The 25577-nt window shown below is 40.7% G+C and overlaps 1 protein-coding gene across 1 annotated transcript in view; it reads right to left on the reverse strand.

Annotated features, from left to right (window-relative positions):
- Window positions 1-8077: 8077 nt before the first annotated feature.
- Window positions 8078-25577, reverse strand: part of LOC126268008 (neuronal acetylcholine receptor subunit alpha-7-like) — a 587517-nt gene continuing 570017 nt past the window's right edge. Inside the window, exons 7-8 of the mRNA XM_049973406.1 lie at window positions 12592-12733; window positions 8078-9143 (exon numbers count right to left, since the gene is read on the reverse strand). Coding sequence (XP_049829363.1) covers window positions 8926-9143; window positions 12592-12733 — 360 coding nt within the window. The 3' untranslated portion in view covers window positions 8078-8925. The remainder of the gene's footprint in view (window positions 9144-12591; window positions 12734-25577) is intronic.

A 25577-nucleotide genomic window follows, 5' to 3' on the forward strand; every position in this document is an offset into this window, starting at 1 on the left:
ATTATGTTGCGCCTGTGCAAAATTCTACCAGGCGGCTTCCTCTTTCATTTCTTACCCCCAGTCCATATTCACCTACTACATTTCCTTGTCTCCCTTTTCTATAAATTGTTTCTATAAATGGAGACTGGACATGGAAAACATTCTAAGTGTCATTAAAAAAAATCATGTTTTCAATGTTGTTACATGCTCAATGCTCTGTTGCTCATACATACATGTGATCCACATGCTGAACTATAGAAAAAGACTTTCAGTTATGTGTTACTAGATGGCATATGGTTTTTGTGCTAAGCTGTGTTTCATTTTGGAGTTCCAAAATGTAAAAGACATGAGATGTGTTTTTTGTTGGCTATAGTTCTTACTAGGTAAAAACAGAATTCTGTATTATCACAAATAAAATGTTGTGTCTCAATATTAATAGCACTTGGGACAAAAACTTCTACTGCAAGTTCTTTGCTTTCCGTATTTTGAGAGGTGGTTTCAAAAATAAAAAAAACTAAAAAAAAGTGCAGTAAACATACTGCATACCTCAAGAGCTATGAGCACTTGTTTAGTAGAAGAGGTGTTTCACAATAATGAAGATCAACAGATGCTCATACGTCTTATGGTAAGCACTTCAGAGCCCATGCTTACTGGAAATTTTCTCTTGTTTTGGATCATACTGTCATCTCTCAAAGTATGGAAGGCAAAGAGCTTGAGTTAGAAGATATTTTTCCACAGTATCAGAAATGAAGATGTGCTCATGGCTCTTAAGGTATGTATTTAGAGTGCATGTTTACTAGACTTTTTTGCTTCAAATGATCATTCCTGTCATATCCTTGAATATTGACCACTACTGCTATGACACAATGTATATGAGGTCTATTCAAAAAATTCCAGAACTTTGGCCACTGAATATTTCTATGCTTACCTTTTACTTATTGTGCATGGTCTCCTTTGAAATACTCTCCTCCGCTATTGATACACTGCTCCCAATGCCGTTTCCATTTCCAGAAGCAGTCTTGGTGTGTCTCTTGCTGGATGACACATAGTACTACCTGCAAATTTTCTTTTATCTCATCTAGAATTGCAAATCTTTGTCGTTTTAATGGTGTTTTCAACTTTGGAAATAAAAGTCCACAGGGGCCAGGTCTGGAGAGTATGGAGTATGAGGCAACACAGTGGTTTTGTATTTTGTGCAATAGTCGTGCACCAACAGGGATGAATGTGTGGGTGCATTATTGTGATGTGAGAGTCACATTTCAGTCCATTTCCTTCTCACATTTTATTGCAACCATCGCAACATGTCCCTCAAGTACCATCAATGAGCTGTTTGTCCCTGTGGCACAAATTCATCATGAACTAATCCTTCAAAGTCAAAGGAAGCTGACATGACATGCTTTTTTTGGTCTTAGAGAACCTTTCCTGCCCTATTGTGAAGATTGAACCTTGGTCTCTACATCATAACTATAGACTCACATCTCATCAGCAGTTATAATTCTCATAAGAAGCATCTCATTCTTGCTTGTGCTATCCGAAAGCTCTTCACAGATTGTGAGGTGCAGGTCTTTCTGGTTTTGACTCATGACTGTGGGATGAAATCTGCAGCAACATAATGCATTCCAAGATGCTGTGTCAAGATTTCATGGCATGATCAAACTGGAATGCTTTGCTCTTCTGCAGTCTCTGAGACAGTGTATTTGATAGGCACACACAATTTTGTTGATGTTCCTGAGCTCAGCATTGATGGTAGACATTGAAGGGCATCCTCAATGAGGGTCATCTTTAACTTCTGTCTGGCCATTTTTAAATCATGTGAACCATTCATAACACTGAGTGCAATTTAAGCACTCATTACCATAGGCTTCCTGCATCATTTGGTGTGTGTCTGTAAAGGTTTTCTTGAGTTTCATGGAAAATTTAATGCAGATGCCCCATCTCAAAATTCACACTGTTCAACACAACATTCTACTCAGTACAGTACTGAACAATAACTAACTGACATACAACAATAGCTCTTCTGGCATTTACACATTAAACACAAGTGCATGCAGGGATGCTAACCACATTTCACTCCAACACACCAGTGCTATGAAATTATGAATGTTCCAGAATGTTTTGAACAGACCTCATATGTTAAACTAAACTGATAGAGTTTATAGCTAAACAATTAAAAGGGAATAAAATAAAAATAACTTGTAATGATGAACAGATTGTAGAAGCAAGCTGTGTAAAGGTCTTAGGCCTTAATCCTGATTAAAAATTTAAGTAGAATGTAGTATATGGATTGCTCTTTACTCTTCTGGTGGAAAAGTGTTTCTACTGAAGAATTAATTGAGGATAGTTTCAAAGCACATACAAGGGAATTATACATGTCCAGTATATACTTTTATATACTGGAATGATAATGTAAATACTGAAATGTCTCCTTTACATCAAATCTGATGATTTAAAATGATATTTAATGATATAAATAAGTCACATTTCATATGTTGTCACAAACCATAGCAAACACAACAGAGAACAAAAAAAATGAAAGTTAGATGTAGTGATTAGTCTGTTACACTATGAGGTTTCCTCAGATGTACATAAACTGTTAATGCTATAATCAATATCTTAAGCAGATTATTTGAGAAACACCAGGACAGTCATTGTGGAAGATTTGTGGTTGATACTAAAGGTGGAGTGCATAATAAAAACAGTAGGAATAGAGACCCATCATGTAGGTACAACTGAACCTCACCAACATAAGAAAAATGATCCATCAGATATAAGCAACAAAGCTACAACATTAAACTCAAAAATATAATTTGTAATTATGGTTTTTGTGTTCATTATAATTGGTTATGTCTTCTGTATTGTTCATAAGATAAAGTTGTTCATAAAACAAAGAAAAAGCTCTGCCCAATGGTACTGACTGGCCTCAGTGTCATTTTCAGCCAGTAGGCATCAGTAGGTGTGAATATGGAATGGCATGTGGTCAACACATAGCACTCCCAGCAATTGTCAGTTTTCATGACCAAAGACACTACTTCTCGATAAATGAGCTCCTCACTGGCCTCAGAAGGGCTGAGTGCAAGCCATTTGTCAACAGGACTTGGCAGACCCATCTAAGTGGTAGCCAAGCCTGACAGCACGTAACTTTGGTCATCTGAGGGGAATTGGTATTGCCACTGTATCAAGAGGCAAGGCCATTGGGGTAATAGTAATAATAAACAGAACTCCTTATTCAAGTGTTGAAGGCCCAAGGGATGTCAATCAGCTGCTGTGTCATCCTCTGCCTTGTGACATGCAGGTGTGGTATGTAGGAGCATGTAGTCGGCACACTGTTCTCCCAGCTATTTTGTAGACTTTTCGACTGTGGAATCACTACTGTTTAGTCAAGTGGCTCTTCTGTTGGCATCATGAGACTGAGTGCACCCCATACCAGTCTTAGTACCAAGGAAAAATCCTTGGTAGTCTTGGTAATCAAACACAGGTTCTCATTATGGCAGCCATATACATTGACCACTCCACTCAGCTAAGTTGCATTTGTGCTAGTATGGTACCTAATACTAAGCTAGGGAGCAGCGAAAGTGGCTGCTGAAGGGGCAGCTATTTAAGATACCTCTCCATCATTTCTGCATGCTATCCCCACTGGTGGCCTCACCACACACCTCAGTCATCCTCACTCTGAAGCCTTCAGTCCATGCGTGTGAGCTGAACCCAATAAATTATGTCATCAGACAATGCTGTCTGACAAATGAATGTAAATAAATTCCAAGGCACTCACTTGAAAAAGATATGGTACTCAAAATTTCCAGATAGCACACTGAAATAAAAATTTTAGAGTCAGACTTGAAGAATAACTTAATTTAAACAATTTATTATGGCTGTAATACCCTATGCCAAGAAAACGTTTAGAAAATATTGTAGTGAAACAACAGACTTTCCATATCAATGTATACTTTTGTAATTTAGAGATATGTCACAGCCAAATACACTGAAGAGTCAAAGAAAATGGTACACCTGACTAATATCATGTAGGGCCCCCATGTGCACGCAGACGTGGCGCAACATGATGTGGCATTACTCCACTAATGTCTGAAGTTGTGCTGGAGGGAAATGACACCATGAATTGTGCAGGGCTTTCCATAAATCTGTAAGAATATGAGGGGGTGGAGGTCTCTTCTGAACAGCATGTTGCAAGGCATCCCAGGTATGCTCAATAATGTCCGTATCTGGTGAGTCTGGTGGCCAGCATCAGTGTTTAAACTGTTCCTGGAGCCACTCTGTAGCAATTCTGTATGTGTGGGGTGTGACATTGTTGTGGTGGAATTGCCCAAGTCCATTGGAATGCTCATTGGACATTAACGGATGCAGGTGATTAGACAGGATGCTTATGTTCATGTCACCTGTCAGAGTCATATATAGACATATCAGGGGTCCCATATCACTCCAACTGCACATGCCCCGCACCATTATAGAGTCTTCATGAGCTTGAACAGTGCCCTGCTGACATGCAGGGTCCATGGATTCATGAGATTGTCTCCACACCCGTACATGTCCATCTGCTTGATACAATTTGAAATGAGATTTGTCTGACCAGGCAACATGTTTCCAGTCATCAGCAGTCCAATGCTGGTGTTGACATGTCCAGACAAGGCATAAAGCTTTGTGTTGAGCAGTCATCAAGGGTACACAAGTGGGTCTTTGGCTGCGAAAGCCCATGTCAATGAAGTTTCTTTGAATGGTTCACAAGCTGATACTTGTTGATGGCCCATCTACAGAAAGTTGTGGAAGAGTTGCACTTTTATCATGCTGAATGATTCTCTTCAGTTGTCATTCGTGCTGTTTTTGCAGGATCTTTTTCCGGCCACAGCAGTGTCAGAGATTTGATGTTTTAATGGATTCCTAATATTTGTGGTACACTTGTGAAATGGTCGTACAGGAAAATCCCTACTTCATCACTACCTCAGAGATTGTGTGTCTCATCACTCATGTGCCGACTATAACACCATGTTCAAACTCACTTAAATCTTGATGACCTGCACTGTAGTGACCAATCTAACACCTGTGCCAGACAGTTGTTGTCTTATATAGGCATTGCTGACTGCAGTGCCATATTCTGCCTGTTTACATATCTCTGCATTTGAATATGCATGCCTATACTAAATTCTTTGGCACTTCAGAGTATTTACTGCCTGGTAAAGAAGTCCATAGTGAGTGGCCCTCATAGTTCTTGTTTCATGTTATTTATTTAGCATTTTTAATTGTCCTTTGTTTAAAAAAATTATAGGTACTTTTGCAATAATGGTAATTAGAAATGATTGAGGAGGTCCAGTTTTGGGCTACGTAGGATTAGATTACTTGTATAGCACAGAACATATTTCATGAGAGACTGTAGTACACAGCACTATCCTGCTTTTAGAAATACTTACACAAGTTACCTATAACTAAACCATGTTCAGATTAAAGCAAATTGTAAGTAATGATTCTTAATTGTAAGTACATCTTCCAGAATTAGTTTATAATGGCTGCCCATCATCTTACTATGTGCTGTAACTTATTCCACATCCATAAGACCTTTCTCGATTATGAATGAGTAAATTAACCTCCTTCTATAAGTATCCTATCAGTAGTATAAGAGATTAAGAATACTTGGGAAATGATTCATTAGAAAAATCAATATTTGTTTACACACTGAGGTGACAAATGTCATGGGACACCTCCTAATATCATGCCAGACCTCCTTTGGCCTGGTGTAGTGCAGCAGCCCAATATGAAATGGACTCAAGTCATTTTAAGTTCCCTGAAGAAATATTGGGCCATGCTGCCTCTATAACTGTCCATAACTGTGAAAGTTTTGCCAATGCAGGACTGTGTGGACATACTGACCTCTCTATTGTATCCCATAAATGTTTGAGGGACTCATGTTGGGCAATCTGGGTGGCCAAATCATTTGCTCAAACTGTCCAGAATCTTCATCAAACCAGTTATGAACAATTGTGGCCCAGTGACATGGTATGTTGTCATCCATAAAAATTCCATTGTTTTTTGGGAATATGAAATTCATGAATGGCTGCAAATGGACCCCATGTGGCTGAAAAGAACTATTTCCAGTCTATGGTCATTCCAGTTAGACCAGAGGACCCAGTCCATTCCATGTAAACATAGATAACACCATTATGGAACCACAACCAGCTTACACAGTGCCTTGTTGACAACTTGGGTCCATGGCTTCATGTGATCTGCACCACTCTGGAACCCTACCATCAGATACTACCAACTGAAAGTGGCACTCATCTGACCAGGCTATAGTTTTCCAGTTGTCTAGGGTCCAGCAGATATGGTAACAAGTCCAGGAGAGGGGCTGCAAGTGATGTCATGCTATGAGCAAAGGCAGTTGCTGGGGTCATCTGCTGCTATATCCCATTAACACCAAATTTCGTAACTTCATGGCACTGGTGTAATGGATACTTTCATAATATGTCTGAAATTGATTCTCTGGTTATTTCATGTAGTGTTGCTTGTCTGTTAGTACTGACAACTCCATGTAAATGCCAAAGCTCTCGGTCATCAAGTGAAAGATGTCAGCCACTGCATTGTCTGTGGTGAGAGGTAAAGCCTGAAATTTGGACTTTTCATGACACTTTTGACACTGTGGATCTCAGAACATTGAATTCCCTAACAGTTTCCAGAATGGAATATCCTACACATTTAGCTCCAACTACCATTTGACCAGGACATGGTTTTGCATTTGTCTAGAATCTAACAAATGTGGTCACAAGCCCAGAAAAGGCACTGTAGGTGATGTCATGCTGTTAGCAAAGGTATTTCACTCAGTCTTCTGCTGCCACAGACCATTAATGCCAAATTTTGCCACAATCTGCAATGGATGTGTTTGGTGTATGCTCACATTGATCTTTGCAGTTATTTCACACAGTGTTGCTTGTCTGTTAACAAAGACAACTCTATGCAAACTGTGCCACTGTCAGTCATTAAGTGAAGCCCATCAGCCACTGTGTTGTCTGTGGTGAGAGGTAATGGCTGAAATGTGGTATTTGTGGCACACTCTTGACAACACTGGACCTCAGAATATTGAATTCCCTAATAATTTCCAAAATGGTATGTCCAATGCATCTAGCTCCAGATTTCATTTTGCATTTAAAGTCTGTTAATTCTCGTTGTGTGGCCACAATCATGTCAGAAACCTTTTTACATAAATCCACCAGTGCACTGCCCTTTTATACCTCATGTAGATAATACTGTCACCATCCGTATAAGTGCATGTTGCTATTCCATGACTTTTGTCACCTCAGTGTACACATATTTATGCAATACATTCATATTTAGGCCTGTCAGGTCTCACAAAACCTTCACCTTCTTAGATCTGTGGGGAGCAGTGCTGGATACATCTATTATCTTAAGTGCCTGCCCAGTTGGCCGTGCAGTCTAACACATGACTTTCTGGGCAGGAAGGAGCGCCTGGTCCCTGGCACGAATCCACCCGGTGGATTTGTGTCAAGGTCTGGTGAACCGGCCAGTCTGTGGATGGTTTTTAGGTGGTTTTCCATCTGCCTCGGTGAATGCGGGCTCGTTCCCCCTATTCTGCCTCACTTACACTACGTCGGCGATTGCTGTGCAAACAAGTTCTCCACGTATGCATACACCACTGTTACTCTACCACACCGCACTTACACTCGTCTGGTGTGAGACGTTCCCTGAGGGGGAGCGGATCCACTGGAGACTGAACTGCACAATAACCCTGGGTTTGGTGCGGGGCGGTAGGGGGGTGAAGTGGACTGAAGTAGTCATCGTGGGGTAGTGGACCACCATGGCTGCGGCGCGGATGGTGCCTCTCCATCATTTCTAGGTTTCCGGTTAACATATAATATAATACAATACAATGCTAAACAATTAATCCACAACTGAAAACGTATTAGATTTGGCCTTGTATCTATCTCATGTGTAGCTTTGCTTCTCAAATAACATGTTTTTTTATTTTGATTCATTTATAATTATTTTAGTATATAAAAGGTGCAAATTGTGTCTAGAACTCTGAGTATTTTAGAATTGTGCACTGTATTTTGATCCAAAATTGAAAGAAAAGGTAAAATAGTTTTTTTGGTATTTTATTTTGGTGAGCTTGGCACAACAAAAAGCATTTAATTTTGAGCAGCATGTCAGTGTTATATATTTTATGCATGTTACTTAATATTTTTTCCATTCAGATTACAATTCACTCATGCTGTATTCACAAATATTGCATACATATCTCATATGACACACACAATTTTGAAACGTATCTACAGAAATTATTAATTTATTTACAAAGTTCGTTTTAATCACTGTCAATTGAGCATTTTTCTTCAAAGCTAAATACAAGTTTAGAAGTCTCTTTGTTTTGTACAAAGTTAATTTAAATTGATATAGTGTTACAAAATTCCATCCTAGCTACTCTCTTGCAGTAATAGAGTAGCATTAATCATACAATATTTGAATACAATCTTTTTTTTTCAATGTGAAAATGGCAAATAAGCTAAAAAAATCATTGTTTTGATATTGGTAATATCTAGCCTTGACTAGATGTTGACTTCACCACTTTTCTGGAAACAGAGTTCACAGTTTACCACTATGGAATCAGCACACTTTAAAATAGTTCCAGGACACTCTGAAAATTCACATTTTTCATCATTGTTCTTGGCGTGGGGACAATATAAACACTTGACAGTAACAGAAATTTTTATGATCATTTCATGTACACTTATTACAAATTAAGATAAAATTGACATTCTCCTTACCACAATTTATGTTCATTTTATAACTGTTTCACTAATAAGTGAAAAAAACACTTTCAGTTCACTCGTGATTTCTTACATTTCACATAGGAACTTCTTGCCCTAGAGTGCACATTTCTCCCTTTACTTTTATGGTACTGGATTCATTTGCACACAACCAGTAGTAGCATCATGGCCCATATGGAGAACCACACAATATAACAGTGGTAGTTACAGCTGTTGTGAGCAGGAAGACCCAAAGAAGAAAACGATCACAAACGAGGGCTACTTGTTTCCATTCAATTTCTGTGGTGTCTCTTCTCTCTTGCTCAGCCAGACGAAGTTCATTACGTTCAATTGTATGGTTGACTTTGTTCAGCACTCTCAGAAACTGTGCCTCGAAGGTGTCTAATAACAAACAAATTACACAATAACAATGAGTATGCTGTTCATGAAAATATTATTTGTGTTTACATATACAATACATTTTCTTCTTTTTCAAAATTGGAATATCCACTCATTTTTAATGTAACAGTGATTATAGTAAAAAATGAGAGGAAGCTTGGAGGTTCAGTCTGGTACTGAGGTTGTGATGAAAGAAATAACTTCTTGATTTACGGATTGTGGACATTCACATGTCGTCTGAAGAAATGAATACAAACAAATGTAGCATACAAGATCCAAATTTAAAAGAACCATTTCATTAAGGGAAGGCATTATGACTGGGGATGCTGTTGAATAGTTAGTGCAGAAATAATTGATATGATGAAATTAACCTGGAGTGATAGACAATTTATGGAGGAAAAATAGGAAAAAGTGGAGACAAACAAACATAAATCAGGTGTTATATCATTGCCTTTAAAGAAGGTCAAGGAACAGAAGGAAGAATAAAGAGAAGGAAGACTAGAAAAGAGAAAATACTAGGAAATATTTTAAATTATTAAGAATGAAAGAGATGAATAGGTGTGAATGTGTGCCCAAAGTTAACATGGTAAGAGAAGTAGGAGTCAAATGTCTAACTACTGAGTGGGTTGTAAATGCATAAATTATGTTCTGCTGAGTGGGTGTGGGTGCACAGAGGTAAAATGGTAAGGCAAGAAGGAGGTGTCACAGAGATGGAAGAAGGGTGGAAACAAAGACAGATAGTGAGGGAATATGAGGTGTTGGGTGGGACGTAAACACAGAGGCATTGTTCTACTGGACAGCAGGAGGAGATCATATTCTGAGAGGCTTATGATCATTTGCAATCATGGACAAATGACAAGCATGAAAATAAAATAAGTTATGAAATCAGTGGCAAAGTGGTCAGTGTCATGCTTTGAAGAGCATTGAGAATTTTTTAGCTGTCTATGACTAGCTATTGCAGTAAAGAGTCATTTAAAAACAGGATACCAAATGAATTTTCATTTAACAGTTGTGACATTAATTGAATAAACCGAAACCATTTGAGTCTAAATGTGAACTGTCTGCAACTGAAATTCTAGCGGTGCACTTTTTGATATTAAAACTGGAAAACACTCTCCAGTAAAACTTGCATAACATTTTCAGTGGGCAATGTACTTTTTTTCTGTGCCAGAGTCAAAATGCACATACTTTCTGTCTACTGTGACATGAGCTGGGTCATTCTTTAACACTCAATCCACTCTTTCTAACTTCTCCCAGTTCATTTATTATTAGTTCCATCACAGTCGAATGTTCACAGGTAAAGTGTTGGCCACAGATACTGTATAGTTTGTGTACCGTTTTCTTCTTCTTCTTCTTCTTCTTTTTTTAAAATTAAGCTGATTACGATTACCTGTTCTATTAATTAAATGTAAAAAAGGAAAAAGTTCAGTATTTGGCAATTGGGTTTGTGTACTGGAGTTTTCATGTGAAACCTTCATGAGTTGTTAGGCTAGTATTTAAATTCATTGCATACCAGATTCATAGTCCTGTTATGGGTGTTAGCATACTACACTACAGGCCATTAAAACTGCTACACCGAGAAGAAATGCAGATGATAAATGGGTATTCATTGGACAAATATATTATACCAGAACTGACATGTGATTACATTTTCACGCAATTTGGGTGCATAGATCCTGAGAAATCAGTACCCAGAACAACCACCTCTGGCCGTAATAACAGCCTTGACTCGCCTGGGCATTGAGTCAAACAGAGCTTGGATGATGTGTACAGGTACAGCTGCCCTTGCAGCTTCAACATAATACCACAGTTCATCAAGAGTAGTGACTGGCATGTTGTGATGAGCCAGTTGCTCGGCCACCATTGAACAGACGTTTTCAATTGGTGAGAGATCTCGAGAATGTGCTGGCCAGGGCAACAGTCAAACATTTTCTGTATCCAGAAAGGCCTGTGCAGGACCTGCAACATGCAAACATGCATTATCCTGCTGAAATGTAGGGTTTTGCAGGGATCGAATGAAGGGTAGAGCCACAGGTCATAACACATCTGAAATGTAACATCCACTGTTCAAAGTGCTGTCAATGCGAACAAGAGGTGACCGAGATGTATAACCAATGGCACCCCATACCATCAAGCCGGATGATACACCAGTATGGCGATGACGAATACACGCTTCCAATGTGCGTTCACCGGGATGTCGCCAAACACGGATGCGACCACCATGATGCTGTAAACAGAACATGGATTCATCCGAAAAAATGACATTTTGCCATTCGTGCACCCAGGTTCATTGTTGAGTACACCATCGCAGGCTCTCCTGTCTGTGATGCTGCATCAAGGGTAAACGCAGCCATGGTCTCAGAGCTGTTAGTCCATGCTGCTACAAACGTTCTCGAACTGTTTGTGCAGATGGTTGTTGTCTTGCAAAAGTCCCCATCTATTGACTCAGGGATCGAGACATGGCTGCACGATCCATTACAGCCATGCACATAAGATGCCTGTCATCTTGACTGCTAGTGATACGAGGCCGTTGGGATCCAGCATGGTGTCCATATTGCCCTCCTGAACCCACCGATTCCATATTCTGCTAACAGTCATTGGATCTTAAGTAGCGATACAATAAACCGCAACCGCGATAGGCTACAATCCAACTTTTATCAAAGTTGGAAACATGATGGTACACATTTCTCCTCCTTACACGAGGCATCACAACAACATTTCACCAGGCAACACTGGTCAACTACTGTTTGTATAATGAGAAATCGGTTGGAAACTTTCCTCATGTCAGCATGTTGTAGGTGTCTCCACCAGCGCCAGCCTTGTGTGAATGCTCTGAAAAGCTAATCATTTGCATATCACAGCATCTTCTTCATGTCAGTAAAATTTCGCGTCTGTAGCACGTCATCGTAGTGGTGTAGCAATTTTAATGGACAGTAATGTATTTATGTATGTTACCCTTCCACCTGAGTTCTCTTAGTTCATGCTACAGGAAGGTAACATTCAGACTTTCAGTGTGGGTTTGTGTCATTAGGCTATTATGTTCACAAACATTATATTGCTATGTCTTGATAAAATTTTGACTAAGGTGTCATTCATTTGTGTGATTTTTTATTTTCCAATGTATTACATAACTAATTTTTTGTTAAAACAAGTCCACATAAGTGTCACAAGGTGTATAGAGCTATAACTAATAATTAAAAAAAATCTATTTAAACTTTCTCTGTTTAAAGTGGATATGGAGTATTATATTAAATGCAGGTGTGATGCTTCATTTTGATTCTCGAAATCATTACCTGTTAGATGCATATTGATTTTGTGTGTGTCAGTAATAGATTAAGAAACATGCTAATTAAATTCATCACACTCGCACATGATAAGCTAAAAATGAAAACAAACAAGATAAGAATATTTTTATTCTGAGACTTGGTGTAATACTGGAATTTGCTAGTACCTGGAGTTGAATCAGCTCTACAGCGTCGTGGCAGGAAACGAGGTGACATCTGTTGTGGATCGGGGTAGTCAACATCATCTACAGTCCACTTGTCAGGAGGTCTTGGACAATCTAGCCTAGTACCTGTTCGAGGATTGATATCCTATAATGGAAGGAAATTGTACAGAACTGAGTCAAAAGTTTTAAGATAATAGTGTGATTGAGTTGATAATCTGCTTAAGGTAGCTGAAGTAATAATTTGGTCTGTTTGCATCAGTGTATTACTTTCTAAATAACATTAAACAGAAGAGACACAAAAGATGGAACTCAGAATTGTCTACTGCAGAAGAATGAAATCTTCTTTTATAATTCAGTGGTATTATTCACTGTTTGCATAAATTCATACATATAGCCATTGATTTACTCTTGAGGTTTCTTTCAGTGTCTCCATCATAAGTTGGCTTCACTAAAACTTGAATTTTCTAATCTTAACTTAGGTTATTTTCGTAACCATGTGTGAATGAAGTAGATTTATTATGAATAGCAGATAGCGAAAAATTCATAACTATTTGGAGAATCAACAATGTAAGGAAAGAGAGATTGTTACTCACCATAAAGATGACACATTGAATTGCAGGCAGGCACAATGAAAAGACAATTACACATTAGCTTTTGGCAGAAAGCCTTCTTCAGAAATGGAAACACACACATGTGCACACACGCGCGCGCGCGCGCGCGCACGCACACACACACTCACACACACACACACACACACACACACACACACACACACACATGATTGACATCCTCATCTGCTTGGGCTGGAAAGCAACTGTCAGTAGAATAGAATCAGCAGTTTGGAGGAGACGGGGAAGGGCACAGATAGGGGAAGAGAGGAGTGCTGTCTGGTGGACGCTGCAGGGAGTAGACTACCAACGTGTGCAGGGTAGAGGTGAGAAAAATGTGACGAGCAGGGAGGGGGAAAGATGAGCAGGTGCGTTGGCAGAGGGCGGGACATGAAGATGGTGAGACGATGAGAACAGGGATGAGGGTGATATGGTAGAGGGAGTGGAAACTGTTGTGTGGAGGGTGTGGGGGTAGCAGGATCCCATTGGTTGAGGCCGGGGCAATTTCGGGGATGGAGAAAGTGTTGTGAGGATAGTTCCCATCTGCACATTTCAGAAAAGCTGATGGTCTAGGGGATGATCCCGATGGCCCACATGGTGAAGCTGTGACTGAAATCAAGAATGTTCTGTTCAGCTGCATGATGTACTTTGCTCTTGTTGACAGTTTGGCAGTGGCTGTCCACCCTGGTGGACAGCTGGTTGGTAGTTGTATCAATGTAAAAATCTGTATAATGATTGCAGCAAAGCTGGTTTTATGACAGGGCTGCTTTCTGATGAGGTAGGATAAACCTTTAATAGGACCAGAATAGGAAGTACTGGGTGGATGGATTGGGCAGGTTGTGCACTTTGGTATTCCTAGCGATGTGATCCTTGTGGCAAGGGTTTAGGATTGGGTGTGGCTTAGGGATGGATTAGGATGTTGTGGAAGTTGGATGGGTGATGGAACACCACTTTAGGAGGGGTGGTAAGGAACTCAGGAAGGATGTCCTTCATTTTAGGGCATGATTACAGGTATATAAAGTCCTGGCAAAGGATGTGGTTCAATTGTTCCAGTCCGGGTTGGTATTGGGTAACAAAGGGAGCATTCCTTTCTAGCTGGTTCTTGAGGATGGTGAGAGGATTGGGCACATGTGGCAAAATGGCATGGGAGATCTGTTTGTGGACTAGGTCTGAGGGCTAGTGCTTGTCTGTCTCTGGGTGGCCAGGCTGTAAGAGAGGGATTTTTTTGGTGTGGAAAATATGACAGATTTCGAAATGCAGGAGATATTGGTGGTTTAATATGGACAGAGGTGTGGATGGAGCCATCAGGGAGAAGGATGTCAGTGTTCAGGAAGGTGGCACTGAGTTGAGGTGGACCAGGTGCATCTAGAGAGAAAGTGTTGAGATTGTGAAGGAATGACGACAGGATGTGTTGGCCCTGCGTCCAGATTGTGAAGATATCATCACTGAACCTGAGCCATTTTAGAGTTTAGCATTTAAGGTTTGCTGCAGATGGCCCATAAACAAGTTGGTATAGGAGGGTGCCATGTGTGTTCTTATAAGTGTGCCGCAAATGTGCTAGTATAACATCCCTTCAAAGGAGAAGTACTTATGAGTTAGGACAAAGTAAGATGTATGAGGAATGAGGTAGCAGGTTTTGAGTCTGAATGGTATTGGTGTAGATCATGTTCAATAGCAGTGAGATCATGGATGTGATGGATGTTGATGTATAGGGATGTGGTGTCAACAGTGATGAGTAGGGATCTAGGAAGTAAAGGTGTGAGGGATGGTACAGAGTTGGTGAAGAAAGTGGTTGATATCTTTGTTGTGAGAGAATAAATTCCAGGCAGTTGGTTGGAGGTGACGGTCATTGATGGCCCAAATTCTTTCAGTGGGGGCACAATAACTAGCTACAATGGGGCGATCAGGGTTGTTCATGGATTTTGAGGGTCATGTGTGGGGGTGCGGGATGCCATAGGCATGATCCAGAGCCAGACACCATAACCTGATTCCTTCACAGCCTCAACACTTTTTCTCTCATTCACTTCATCTGGTCCTCCTCAACCCAGTGTGCCAATTTCCTGGATGTTGACCTCCTCTTCTCTGATGGCTTCATCCACACCTCTGTCCTCATAAAATCCACCAACAACCATACAGTACCTGCATTGCAACAACTGTCATCCCTTCAGTGCCAAAAAATTCTTCCCATACAGCCCGGCCACCTGGGGATGGTGTATCTGCAGTTTCAAGAACTTCCTTACCTGGTATGCTGAGGGTCCCATCAAGGCCTTCACAGATGTGTGCTATCGCCCAGACCTACGCTGGAAACAGATCTCTTCCATTTCCCCACACACACCCAATCCTCTCAACACCTAATACCAGCATGTACTGGAAACAAACTGAACTTCATCCTTTGTCAGGACTTTGATTACTAATTATCATGCCCTGAAATGGGAGCCATCCTGCCCAAGATACTTCCCATCCCTACTAAAGTGGTATTCCATCACCCATTCAACCTTCACAACTTTCTAATCCATCTTATGGCACTCCCAATCCCAACCCCTTGCTATAGGGACCTCATTCTTGTGGAAGTCCCTGATGCATGAACTGTGATATAACCACTCAACACTTCCTATTCAAGTACTGATACCTCATCAGAGGTTGGGCCATAATTGAAAGCAGCCATGTCACACACCAGCTCTGCCACTACCATTGCACAGATTTTTATACTGGCCTGAATATCAACCAGCTGTCCTCCAGGAGGAACAGCCACCGTCAAATTGTGGCCAAGAGCAAAGTAGACCAACCTTTGGCAGAACATGCAGCTGAAACGAACATGCTCGATTTCAATGGCTGCTTCACTACCTGAGTCATCTGGATCCTACCACCCACCACCAGCTGTTCTGAACTGCTCAGATGGAAGTTACCCTTACAAGGCATTCTCAGTTCCTCAAATTATCCTGGCCTCAATGTTCAGTAACCTAAAGTCCCCATACCCTCCTCCCCAGTTTCCACCTCTTCTGTTCTCTCTCCTCCTTCATATTCTCATCCCCTCACCCTCTTTGTGCGATGCCCTCTGCCAATGTATCTGCCCACCTTTCCCTTTCTCCACTCATTTCCTTTTTCTCCCCCATCCCCCCCCCCCACCACCACCTTTGTCCTGCCAACCATACCCAACCACAGACTGCCAACACAGCATCTGTTGGTAGTCTGGCCCTTATATGCTTTGCCAGACAGGACTCGTCTCTCCCGAAAAGGGTACTTTGCTGTTTCTCAGCTGCTTTCCAGTCTGAGCTGCTGGAGGTGATGATCATGTGTGCATCAGGTGTACTTGCTTGTGTGAATGAATGTGTGTATGTTTTCTTACGTGAAGGAGGCTTTGGCTGAATGGAAATGGAAATGAGTGTTTGGTGTCATTGGCTGGGAGGTCCCTTGTGAGGCAGGTCTGGCCATCTTGGTGCAGGTCTTATTACATTCAACGTCACAGTGTGTGATCTGCGTGCCAGATGGGGATGAAATGATGATGAAGACAGCACAACACCTAGTTCCTGAGTGGAGAAAATCCCCGACCCAGCTGGGATTCGGACTTGGGCCCGTGGGATGGCAATCTGTCATGCTGACCAAGCAGGTATCGGGATGGACTTTGGCTGAATGCTGATGTGTAATTGTCGTTTTGTTGTACCTTCCTGCAACTCCTTAACAATGAGCAGCAGTCTGTATTTCCCTTATATTGTTGATATTCCAGCCTGAGGTTTCCACTGTTTAAATTTTTGAAAACGTTTATAGACATTTATTAACAATCAATACATATTATAAGTGTGTGTGCGTGTGTGTGTGTATGTGTGTGTGTCTGTGAGAGAGAGAGAGAGAGAGAGAGAGAGGGAGAGAGAGAGAGAGATTTACACATCTCCTCCTAAAACACTGGGTTGGTTTCAACCAGACTTTGTGCACATATCTGATATTCTTAGAGAACAATCGCTGGTGAGCCGAGAACCACCTACTTATTATATTCCTGAAGATAAACAACGAGATGTACAAAAAGCCACCACAATGACATCCATATTTATTACTTCTGTGCTACTAACTCTATTCACAATAAATTTTGCAGATAGTATCCACATATGCTGCTAAGTTCACTTACAAAATTGGTGCAACACTGAGTTAGAAGATATGTTGCCATAATGACTTGAGATGCATGAAAAAGTTTGCATTGCACACAATATTTAAGTTTTATACTTATTTGCCACTAACTCTATTTGCAACATATTTTGCAGACGGTGTCTACACATGCCATCAAATGTACCTGGACAAATATATCATTGTAAGACACATAGCTCAAGAGATATGACATCATAAACTGAGATGCATGAAAAAATGCCACATCATACATGAAGTTTTAATTCACTCGTGCTTTACTACTAAGACACTCCTGCAGTTGAGTCAGCTTAAGGAAATCCCTGTCACCTGACAATGCTTTTGACAGGTTTCAGCCATGAAGCATGAATGACTATGGGCAAAAATGATAGCCTTCCAAAGAGCTATTAAGAGGTTTTGCCATAGAGATGTATACAAATCTGTGTTGGAGACATATGAAGGAGCTGCACCCATGGTACAGAAACTGTCCGGGATATTACACCACAAACACACTTCATTTTTTGTTTTAATTTCTAATAGAAAATTGGTAAAATAAATACATGAGCAATTCCAGGTCTGTCAGCTAGTATGTAACTTCCTGGAAGATTTAAACTGCATGCTGATCTGGGACACAAACCCAGGACCTTTGCCTTTTGTAGGCAAGTGCTGTGCCAACTGAGCTATCCAAGTATGACTTGCAACCCATACTCACAGCTTTACTTCCACTTGTACCTCATCTCCTACCTTCCAGATTTCACAGAAGTTCTCCTAAAAAAAGGTGCAGGATTAGATCTCCTGGAACATAGGCTACTGCAGACATATGGCTTAGCCCCAGCCAGAATGAATTTGTCACTCTGCATATATGAAATTTTATGGCAGGTTAAAACTGTAAACTTGCAAGTAGGAAATATGTATAATGCATTTAATTCATAATATTTTTTTCAATCAGTAAGACATAAACACACAAATTGACACTGGTCTGAAATAATAAAAACAACTTGGTGGGGGCATAGAAAGAATAAATTGTAACTCACAATGTCACAGCTTTATTTAAATGTGGTAACTAAAAGTCTTTTGTGAAATATAAATAATTTAAGGAGTGAAGGTAACAGCTCACCATGTAGCACAGGCACTAATTTGTCTAGAGGTACGTATACAAGAAAGAACTTCACTAGCTTTCAGACCGGTACTCAGCAGCATGTTGTGCTACTGGTTGGTTAGCTCTGCCCTTGGCCATATTTTAGCAGAGGACTTTTTTTTCGGACACAGTAGACTTCATGTAAAAAATCTGAAATTCCTGCTCAGAACTTTATGTATGAGCAACCAACCAGCTGTCCACCTGAATGACTGGCCACCACCAAGCTGTAGCCAGGAATGAAGCTGACCACCGAGTGGCAGAATACTTTGCTGAACACTACATGCTTGACTTCAATGGCTGTTCCACAACCCATGCTGTCTGGATCCTTCCCATTGAATCGGCTGTTATATCATACAAGGGAGTAACCTTTACCCATGTGTCATGCAGTTGATGGCTGAGAATATGTATTTGTTGCCTTTGCCTCAGGTAGGGGGCTGATTAAGTCTAACTGTATGTTCTGGGAACATTCTTTAGGTATCATGAAGGTGCCTTGTGGGAGTGGGTGTAGGGTTGGGGGGGAGGGTGGGTGGGTCTGGAGGAGGATGCATACCATCTGGTCTTGCTGCTGTGGCACGGAGCACATGCCCTCACTCAGTTCCTGCAGTCTGCTTTAACACCCAGCTAAACAAATCATTCTATAATGAGCCTCGTAGTGGAGCAAACTGAAGCAAGTGACAGGTTATTAAGGCTCACAAAAATTGATTTCCTGGATGCAATGTGTCTCAACCAAACTTTGACCTAGGAGTTGGGGAGCTTTATTTGTTTGAGTTATAGGCCTGGGTTTGGATTAGCTAAGATTTCACATTGTGTTCTTGTGTGTTTACTAGAATCTCTTAGTTAATTAGGGTACGGATGGTGTGATACGGGGCATGTAGTGTCCCATGATTTCCCCCCATTCATGTGGTGGATGTCTATTGAGAATTGAGCTACCAGGTCAAGGAGCTGGAAGTTGCAGAGTGATACATCCACACTAGGACTCTGAATGGTGTTTGCCAAGGAGCAGTGGTTCATTCTCTCTGAAACACTTTGCAACAAATAGGGATAACCACTTTTTTCTGTTTTTTGGGGAAAAAACTGGACACAAGATTAGTTACACATCACAACAGACACTCTAACATTTTGTATCTGTAGTTACTGAGTGCTTCAAAAAGTGAAAATTTACACTAATTATGCCCTATTAGAGTAAAATTTCTATTTTAATACTGGTACAATGTTACACTGTCACAAAGGGTAACCTTAAAATAGTCTTAAAAAAGTAGCATTTTTACTAATCTAAAGCTTTGGCTAAATTTAGATCATGGCAGAAGGAAATCAAGTGTTAATAAGAGGTAAAAACAAACATTGGTGGTTTAGTTTGGAATATCAAGACATTTGTATAGACCTCACACCCTTTAACTTAATTCACTGTTGCCAGAGGCTCTCTTCACAACCAATACAGTGTAATCACAAGACTGAGAGACTGAAGAAGGTGCAAAGCCAATTGAAATACTAATTAGATACCATAGAGGTAATAAAACTGTTACTTTTACTACAATCTACAGGAAGCAGATGAAGCAGTAGCCATTTGAAACAAAAGTAGTGAGTGGTACAAAGTTACTGTGACTTGTAAAAAGTTACTCTGATTGACTGTGCTGCCTCATAGAAGGCAACCATTCCACAGTTGTATGTGGACCACAATTTTTGAGATCCCTTCAGTTTGCATGAGAAGAATCAGATTTGCAAGGGTCAGTGTATGCTACTAACTGGTTGCTGAAGTGGTGGTGGGACTAGCGTCAGTAGTGATTGCGAGGTGGGCCATCGCTGAGGGGTGAGCCAGGGTCACTGCCCTCTTTAGTGACTGTTTGATTGTCTTGAAAGCCTGTGACAGTTCTTCCAACCACAGAATAGTTTGGTTTCCTCTGGTGTTGGTCTGGAAAGGCCACTGGGTAGGGGAGCTGAGGTTTTTGGCTGAATGTGGCGGCAGTAGAAATTTACCATTCCTAGAAATCTGCACAGCTCCTTGTAGGAAGTGGGCAGCGAGTGAATTATGTGAGTTCCTTTCTTTCTTCTCTAAGCCTGATCCCTGCTGATGAAACAGAATATCCTAGGGACTTTAGGCTCTGCTGATGCAAGTGACACTTATCCATGTTGATGACTACACCAAGTTTTTCTAGGACTTGAGAAACTTCTTGCGTGTCATCTTCATGCTCTTGGGACAGAGCAGAGTATATCAGTATGTCAGGCAGATAAGGGAAACAACAGGAACTTGCATTGGGTGGAGTCAGTGAAGCACTGCCACGTTTCAGCCATCTTTTTTAAATTTTTTATTTTTATTTTTATTTTTTTTGGGTCTAAATGGCATTAATAAGTATTCAAAAAACCCATATGGGGCAGTAATAGCAGTTTTAGTAATGTTGCCATTGGTATATGCAGATATGCCTTTTGGCAGTCAATGACACTGAAGATCATAGCATCCAATAATGCATCGGTTAGATCCTGGATGTTGGGTACTGGATTGTCTGGGTATTGAGGATTATGTAGTCACTGCACATTTGGACAGTACCATCTTTTTTGTGGTTCATATGGAGGGGTGAAGCCCAAGGGCTGTTTGAAGTGTGGATGATGTCCAAAAGAAGCAACTCATCTACAGTGGCTTTGTGATTTGCCATTTCTTGGAAGAGAAGCAGCACACTTTTTGAGAGACGGGTGGTCCCTCTGTTTATACGTGTGCATCACACTATTAGTGATGCCTTAGCAGAGAGAAGGTTTGTGGTACAGGAGGGAGACATGACTTTCATAGTCAGTTTTTGTACAAACACTGACTGCACTGTCACTTGTCTCACTTGTACTGACCAGTTTGTTTGCAGTGTTTGTCGGATGAGGTTGTTTGCTGCTGGTGAGAGGCAACATCCATGAAGACTTCAGTAGATCGATGCAATGTTGCTTGGTATTCATTGCTTGACTGATGTGGTGGCATGTTTGCATGCTGCTGGTAGTTTCTGTGGAGTCCAGAGTGAGCAGCATCTGGGTCAAGGATTCATCGAGGTGATGGTATTTGTTGTCATCACCGGGGTTGGTGGAAATTTCTGCACTCTTGTGTGAATGTCTTTCACTGTGTGCCATACATCCACCAGGTTTGTGTTATGAGATGGTAGTTGTTCCGTGGTGGTAGTATGTGAGGACTGAAGGACTCTAAGTTATAACTCTACCTCCACTAGGTAATTTCGATGCTCATGCGGTAACCTTTGAAGGGATGAGTTTTCATCTTTTCTTGTGTCAATGTACTGTTCATTAGTTGCTGTCAGTTGATTATTTATAGAGGATTGTAGCAGCTGGAGCCTGAGTACTGCTGAAATGTAGGTGTTCTTGTGTTGTGACAGGGCTGGGATCGATGGTCATCTGAAGGTATGGTGACATTACTTGGTCTCCAGAGAAACACTCCTCCTCATAAATCCAGGTAGAATGGAACTGTCATAGATAATGAGGTCAGATCAGTGCTTCATTGACATTGGCATCAAGAAATGTCTATGTCAATTGTCAGCTACTGCTGCTGAGGTTAATGTCACAGATGACTGTTTTGTAACTGGCAATGAACAATCCATTTGCTGCTTGTAGTGTAGATGCAGAGTCAGGGCCATGAAGGGGCAGAGTGGTATTTGTGGCTGTACCAATTTCTGATCCAGAGTCCAGCAAAAACTGCTGTTTGGTGTGATGATTTTCCAGTCAGGGTTACTGCTGATGGGTGGGTGACACAAACTGGCTTGGTTCACCAGATACAGTGTGTGGTGAACTTTGTTGATGCTGTGGCCTCAGGTGCCTAGTGAAGGTTGCAGGAGGCATGTGCATGTTGGCAGGGTTGGGAACACTTGCATACAACAGTGCTGAAACAGGTATGAAACCAGCACCACTGTGTAGTCTGTAAGTTGTTGTCCATATACTGCAGTGTGGGTGGAACCATACCATCTGTCATAATCAGCTGTAGGAGGTATGGTACGGCCAGCCAGGGTTGATAACTGCCTGTGATGGCATTGGGCACTCTATGTCCAATGTGTCGAGAACTTGGATGAGTCTATACTGTTAAATGAAGGTATGCTGCAGAGGACAAGATGGCTGCCACTGCTACATGCTCAGCACATTGGGTAACCTCAGAAGGGGTCGGTGTCATTCAGAAGCCATCTGCTAACTTGGTATGCAACATGGCTGCCTACAATAATTAATACTAATTGCTGCTGGGGTAATGTGTGTCGCCATTTTGTAAAATGTATATGTGATATGCTAAGTGTAATTTATTGTCAAACAGGAGTCCTCCATTGTGTACTAGCACTGCTTGGATTTCAGATGGAAATTTGCTCATGGCCCACAATGAAATGCCAGGCATTAGTGAGGAATCCATCATGGTCCAAAAAAGATGCCACTACTATGAATGATGTCCATTTAATTGTTCTGCATGGATGGCTTGAAGTACTTGTTGTTCAAGTGTCATGTGTAGTCTCAGTAGTGGTGCTATTTTGGCTCCCTCAGACTTGCTAAATTTAGGTGGAGAGAGTGTGATGTTGCTAATCATGGTGGTATGTTTGCCTAAGTGACACAGTAAAGTCGAATACTTCAGTGTATCATAAAATGTCTTACGTACAGTGAATATAGATTCAGTGATACCAAACCAGGTATGGGGCTGGTCTGTTAAGAATGGAGGCAGTTTAGGAGGTGTAAGTGACACTGTCAAGGTATTGTAGGGAAGGTACCTGTAGATAATTATTTGATTAGATCCAGAGATAACGATGTGCAGAATCCCATTGCTCATATGTGATACTGTAGGAAGACCAGAAATTTTCTGGCATGGCTCAGCCAGCTGAGCTCTGTTGTTAGGTAGGAAGGGATTTATTGTCGAAGAGCGCAAGTCGATAGCACAAGTCTCGGTAAGGAGGCTGAATAAATGACATTGCATATGAACACTGACATCCCGTGGGATGGTAACATGGCTTACCTGTGTTGAGCCCAGATGGTGTTCTGTAGGAATTCAATTGATCTACTTTGTTGTGGTGTGATATGCGGGAGAGGGTTTTGAGTGAACATGTGAGGAAGTGGAAGAAGTAACTTTCAATCACACTTTCTTGTTGATGTGTTCCAGATCACTCATTTAGTCCATGAAGAACGTTGTTGAACTCAATGGAAGTTCCAAAACTTCCCTGTTGGTCAGTGCTATCCATTGTCCTGGCAGTAGTTTATATGTCTGTGAAGTACGCATCAGATGTAATGTGGTCTGGGGTCATGAATGTGGGAATAATAGGCAGCCGGGGTCAAGTAGAATGATGTATAGACACCTTGTTGAAGTATTCCACACATTATTGTGGTGAACATAAACTAAACATATACAATAAACACTCATGAAAAGTGTATAGTTTGAGAGATTACTGGGAACTAAATCAAAGATCATGAACTTAAGGTACAGGTAAACCATGTCCATAGTTGCTGCAGTCAATAAGTTTGCCAGTGTTGATACTGGTGATTGTTGCCACCACAATCTTCTTAAATGCAACGGCAGATTTGTAAATCCTGATGATCATCCTTATGGTGGTACACTACTATCTTATTCAATATGATATGGTAGAAGTTCCCTAAGTTGATGTCTGAAGTAGCACAGACTGGAAGATCTGTATGAAGAATGCAATCCATTTAGAGAACCTCTGTTGGAGCTGTCCAGGGATATTAAGCCTCCAAGTAGAGTCAAAGGCCTTCTCAGGACCAAGGAAGATACTAGATGATGCCTGTGTATGAAAGCAAGTGTAACTGTTATCAGTGGACAGATTGGTTCTCCTGATTCTACACTGGAAGTGCCTGTTGAATGTCTTGATAAGAGAGAGAGAGAGAGAGAGAGAGAGAGAGAGAGAGAGAGAGACTTCAATGTAACATCAATGTTGAAGCTGTTGGAGACAGAGTAATAGCTTAGATTTGAGAAGGATGTGAAAAAAGTCAGTCATGTCATTTTCAGAGAAAACATCCTACATTTGATTAAATGATTTAGAAAAGCCTAGGAAAATGCTAAATGTGGACAACTGTCATGGCATTACAATGCTCCATTGAGAACTGAGACAGGGTGATGTTTGACCATCAGCTCCTAAGATCTTTCCTCTGCATCTAGTCAGGGAAACAACGAGAAAAATGACACAATCATGTATGGTCTTTCCATAGCCTCAGGAAGTATTATTGGAAAAGCCCACCTCCAAGTCTTTTCTATTCCAGATATTAGTGATTAGAATGAGTAAGGACATTTAACTGCCCATATGAGGTGCCACAAGTTGTTGTAAATGATTGGGTATTGTATTTCAAATCATAGGTAGTGTGAAATTCAGTTTCCATATGGAGAAGTGGCATTTATAACCCTTTTCATTGTTTGAACATTAGTCTCAGTAATAGATCTGTGGTAGTACAAGGCTAGATTCTGGCTTTCACTAGCTATAGCTGCAGTAGAATGTTCCTCAATTGTTTGCATAATCTCGCTCTGTTTGGCCAGAGGATTGAATAATTGAAGGGGCGAGAATGATATAGCCCAAAGCCACACTTTTCTCAAAATACGTTTTTTGTGTTAGTTCAACTTGTAATCAGCAGAGGAAGCTACTGCATAAATATTTTAACTTTCACTAGATGGCAGAGCAGTTCACACTTGTAGTTCTCATGGTGTGAGGAAGCAGTCTTTTTTGCATCTGAAACAACCCAAAACCACAGTACAATGGCGGTTCCAAAGAAGAGGCTACTTCCATGCATAATCGAAGAAGAAGATTCAGATACAGAAATGGCTAGTTCTGAAGATGATTTTTCGTCCAGTGGCAGCAGCTATCGTCCCTCTGATGAATTTTCATCTGAAAATGACATGGTAAGTCTAAAATACTTACTTTTTTTAAACATTTAAAACATTGAGGCTTAGGTCTGTATCAAAGTGAAATATTATTGTGTAATTATAACTGTTATATACTCGCTAATTAAAATATGTACATGTGAATCATGAACAAATTTCACTTCTCCTATTAATTACTGCATTATTGGTAATAATTTAAATAATATAAGTCTATTTGTATAATATATTAACATTTGGTATAAGTGTTAAAGTGGCTTTGGTCTTTCTCATTCTGAATACTTTATTTGGCCTAGGGTGC

This window comes from Schistocerca gregaria, chromosome 1 (genome assembly GCF_023897955.1).
Source record: "Schistocerca gregaria isolate iqSchGreg1 chromosome 1, iqSchGreg1.2, whole genome shotgun sequence".
NCBI classification, from domain to species: domain Eukaryota; kingdom Metazoa; phylum Arthropoda; class Insecta; order Orthoptera; family Acrididae; genus Schistocerca; species Schistocerca gregaria.